Consider the following 4,730-nt stretch of genomic DNA (forward strand, 5'->3'; position numbering starts at 1 on the left):
AGGGAGATCTAGCAATAGCCAAGCTCTTCTTGCATCTACCAAGTTGAATGTCCCATGTTCCAAAACCATAGGCTTCATTCGGACTTTGGTCAGATCACCTTGTGTTCACCGTTTTCCACAACCCACCAATATTATTGTGTCTTCTTTGTCAGGTCGTCACAAAGAGGTAAGTTAAACACACTCATACATAGGTGGTGCATCACTTGGGGTATGGTGCCTGAGCCACAACTTTCACTAAAACCATTTTGTCACCAGAAGATGAGTCCCCCACCACCCCCCACCCCCGCCCCTGTCTTTTGCTCAATTTAGCATCAGCTTTTAAAACCTGCCCTTATTCATTATTTCTTGAGTAACAAGTAGCCGATGATATTTAGGGCAAAAGTACTTCCTCCGTCCCAAAATTAGTGTCTCAACTTTGTACTAACTTTAGTACAAAGTTGTACTAAAGTTGAGACACTTATTTTGGGATGGAGGGAGTACATTAATAAAGGCTCAACACCTCTTTATGTCAATTAAAAGAAACCTGGGCAGCTGCCACTGAACATGATGGAGTACTTACAAGGGTTGATAAGTTGCAACATGGCTTTCTGATATATGTATTCGGGACATCCTTGATGGTGGCAGCTTGATCCACATTGGCTCTAGGCAAATGCATAGTCATTTCTAAAGAGCATGTGTAAGATCTCATATGCATTTCAACAAACTTTGCACCAACTCCAAACTAGTAATCTGAACAACACAGTGCACTAAACAGAATACGACATCATGCTGCTGAAAGTGACAAAAATGGAGACAATGGGCCATCTTATTGTGATTTGGATGAAGGAATTATTGTAGAAAGTTCCAGTTAAACTTCGCTAAGTAGTGCACTCATGTCATACACCTCATAATCCAAAAATCCACTTCGATGGGAAACTCGGGTTGAGAAATACATTTTCAAGAAAAATCTAGTCCACATGATCATAGACTTTAGACAAATGAAGTTTGTACTTTAAGCACATTGAGATGTATTGGGGTTTCTTTTTGTACTGAATATGATGGATAAAATTGAATGCAATGAGCATCCTTTCAGAAGACATTCTCCCCGCTATAACAACATCGATTCTTAAAGATGAAATCCATCAACATCAGTCGGAGTGGGTTGACGGTTAATTAGTTATATATGACGCACATTGTTTTACCGTGTAGACAGCGATCGATCGACGTAACGTTATTTTCATCCATGGTTTTTATTGAACTAAAGAACAAGATTATCTTGTGCAAACCAAACACATATTGTGCACGAAAAAATTGTCTATGCGAGGCTCTAAAATAATATATATGCAAGGCGAGCTGTCATTTTTATATACAATGTCTTCATACTGGCAAGAATTACATATGTAAACTTGTATATTTAGTAAAAAAAAGTCTGCTATTTTGGTCACCATGTTTAGAGTTTTGGAGGCAGGACAAAATCGACCTGGTCGCTTTCAGGATATAATTAAAACTGCGTATTTCTTGTTAGCATGACTATATGTAATTCATAAACACGTAACTGATCCTTTGTGTAAATAAACTAAGGCTAGTAGCAACAATCACACTGCCGTCACTAGTGACGCTCGAAGATCAACTATGCAGCCATTCGTATGCCTCAAAAAGGACCCAACCATGCAAGCATATGTTCGTTACTAGTTATCCGTTGGTACCACCAATGTAAGCAGTTTATTTTTATGGAATCCGTCTGAGTTTCTGACCTCGAACATTGCAGTGCAATGTCACAGTAAGCACAGCCCTTGGATCACAATTGGACGCATAGGACGATACCAATTCGATGCAATATTTCCTTTAGGCACTTAAACTCATTGAGGCCATTTCAGTGCACCATTTACTTGTACCCAGTGGCGGACCCAGGAATTGTTGACGCCCCAGGCGAACAACTAATGGCTAAAAACTACCCAGAAAAAACTTCAATTTCAAGGCATACAAGAATCAATCTATGTTTTGCATAACTAATAAGAAACCAAACATGATATTCAATGGCAGCATTTGTTCCATAATGGGTCAACTAATAAAGCAAGACAAATCAAAAGACAATATGTGGTATAGATAAATGATACAGAAGATTGATACCAAATTAAATGATTGGTTGATCCGAGCCTCCCATGACTACATCTTCAAGAGCAGACATCGCTAAACCTTCAATCATCAATTTTGAAATGCGAATCAGTGCATAATATAGCAGGCAAAACTAATTAACAATAGATGCAAAAAGTGAAAACTTACGTGTAGGACGAGGCAAAACACCTTTACGTGTGCGATAACCTTGAAATCGCTCAATGATCTTGGATTCTTCGATACTAACAAATACATCTCTCTCAATGTAACATACCATTCTATGATTCATCCAATCATCACCTATTTTGTTCCTCAATCCGGTCTTGATAATGCTCATTGCTGAGAATTCCCTTTCCACGGTTGCGGTTGCAACAGGTAAAATCAATGCTAACTCAACCAGACGGTAAACTAAGGGAAAAGTTGTGTGCATATCACTTTTAACCATATTCATGGCAAGATGACCAAGATCATTGCAATTCATCAAATGTGGATCACCTCTTGCTTCCCGAATGAATGAGTCTAGTTGGTTTCTAAGGACAAAAGTAACTTCATATGTAGAGAAATCAGCAGCATACATATTAGCAAGATCTACTAGCTTGTCTTCATTATAATTGGCAAATGAATTCTTGGGGTCAAGACAAGCAATGCATCTCAACAATTGAGTAGACCTTTCAGCAAAGCGGTTGTTCAACTCCACAATAAGCTGATCATGCAACACATTGAATATTTCAAATTTGAAATGATGGTTGTAAGTTACCATTTGCCCACCCCAAGACCTTGAACGGCCATTAGCAGTTCTTGTATCTTCCATATTTGGCACTACAATGTTGAATTTGACACAAAAGTCTGTTACCTCTTTGAAGAGCTCATCCCAACCATTCTGCCTTATCTCTTGAATATCCTCCAATGTGGTTTTAATCAATCCCACAGCACGTACAATATTTTGATTTTTCAATTGCAAGCATTGTGACAGATTGTTAGTCTTGCCCAATAATCTAATCATAAGATGCAATATGAGAAAAAATTCAAAAGACTCCATGTGCTTTATCAACCCCGCAGCTGTGGTTCTTTGGGCAACATTATTTGCATCATTGTGTAAATTTTCTAATACCTTTAGAACTGGTTTCCACATCTCAACAAGACGACACAATGTTTTATGATGTGATCCCCACCGTGTATCACCAGGTCTTGCAAGGTTAGTTAGTTGGTTTTTCCCTTTTCCCTCAAGAAGTTCCCCGGACTCTATTTGGCGTACTATTTCATCATGTTGCTCTTGGGCTAACTGATCATGTCTTTTACAAGAAGCATTAACAATGTTAACAACCATGCTTGTGTACTCAAAAAAATCCCTTACTGATGAACAACACTTGGCAACAGCAACAACCACTAATTGTAACTGGTGGGCAAAACAATGTATATAATGAGCATAAGGATTTTCCTCCAAGATCAATCTTTGCAACCCATGAAATTCCCCTCTCATGTTTGAAGCCCCATCATAACCCTGCCATCTCAAATTAGACATAGATAAGCCAAGATTACCAAGCATACCATCCAAAGCTACCTTCAGTGAAGTTGCTTTAGTGTCAGGAACATGCTCAACTGCCATGAATCTCTCAATCACCTCCCCTCGTTTGCCGAGATACCTACAAAAGACAAAGGACCATGATTAATATATAAGAACTTTAAGAAAAATACACCTATAAGGCTACAATAACACACACACAAGCAAATGTACTGACCTCAAACACATAGCCATTTGCTCCTTCATAGATGCATCTCTGGACTCATCAACAAGTAATGCAAATTTACTATCTCCAATCTCCTCAAGAATGGCACTGGTGGTCTCTTTTGCACAAGCCTTGCATAAATCCTTTTGTATCTTATGTGATGTCAGCTTATGGTTATCTCCCGCATCCCCAAATAATTTTGCCACCTTTGGGTCTTTCTTTATGAACAAGTCCAACAACTCTTTAAAGTTACCCTTATTCATTGAGCTAGTAGACTCATCATGACCACGAAAAGCAAGAGCTTGTAGTATCAAAAATTTGACAATACCCAATATAATCAAGAGACGGGCTTTGTATTCTTCTTCTTGCTTCTGAGAACCCCTATCAAAGACATGTGAAAGATTTTGTCTTTGATTTTTGAAATCCTCATAATGTTGCCTAGATTTATTATGAGCACTATCATGCTTGCCAACATGTTGATTAAAAACTTTAGGTCCATCCTTCCAAGATTTGAATCCATTTCTCGTGAATGCTTCAATACCATAGTTTTCAGCTCTTGGTTGCTTAAACAGAAAACAATAAAAGCAAAAGGCTGATCTTTTTTCAATGCTATATTCCAACCAGCCGCGATGATCATTGAACCAATAGTTATGAAAGCTCCTACCATTTATCTTTTCATATGTATGATTAGTTGGTTGGCAAGGACCCATACTAATGTACTCCCTTCTAGCAAGATCTCTAATGTCTGGATCTAACTCCTCAATTGGTATTCTCTTACCGGGGTCAGATTCAACATCACCGGGTTTGAGTTCAGCTCTAACATTAGGGGCAGATTCAACATCAGTTGTTTGAGCTGAAGGACCCGTTTCTGCGGCTTCGATGGTTTGAACTTGAAAAAAAGAATTCAAT

The 4,730-nt window shown here is 38.5% G+C and overlaps 1 protein-coding gene across 1 annotated transcript; it reads right to left on the reverse strand.

Annotated features, from left to right (window-relative positions):
• Nucleotides 1–2,103: 2,103 nt before the first annotated feature.
• On the reverse strand, nt 2,104–3,604 carry LOC125527369. Its single transcript, XM_048691884.1, has one exon. It carries the CDS (start codon nt 3,572–3,574, stop codon nt 2,228–2,230), a length of 1,347 nt encoding a protein of 448 aa, XP_048547841.1. The 5' UTR covers nt 3,575–3,604; the 3' UTR covers nt 2,104–2,227.
• Between the last annotated feature and the right edge of the window lie 1,126 nt (nt 3,605–4,730).

Source organism: Triticum urartu, unplaced genomic scaffold, assembly GCF_003073215.2.
Source record: "Triticum urartu cultivar G1812 unplaced genomic scaffold, Tu2.1 TuUngrouped_contig_3695, whole genome shotgun sequence".
NCBI classification, from domain to species: domain Eukaryota; kingdom Viridiplantae; phylum Streptophyta; class Magnoliopsida; order Poales; family Poaceae; genus Triticum; species Triticum urartu.

What these genes read in the sequence shown, in the direction of transcription:
- LOC125527369 (XM_048691884.1), bottom strand. Translation starts at nt 3,574, where the DNA reads ATGAGAGGGGAATTTCATGGGTTGCAAAGATTGATCTTGGAGGAAAAT.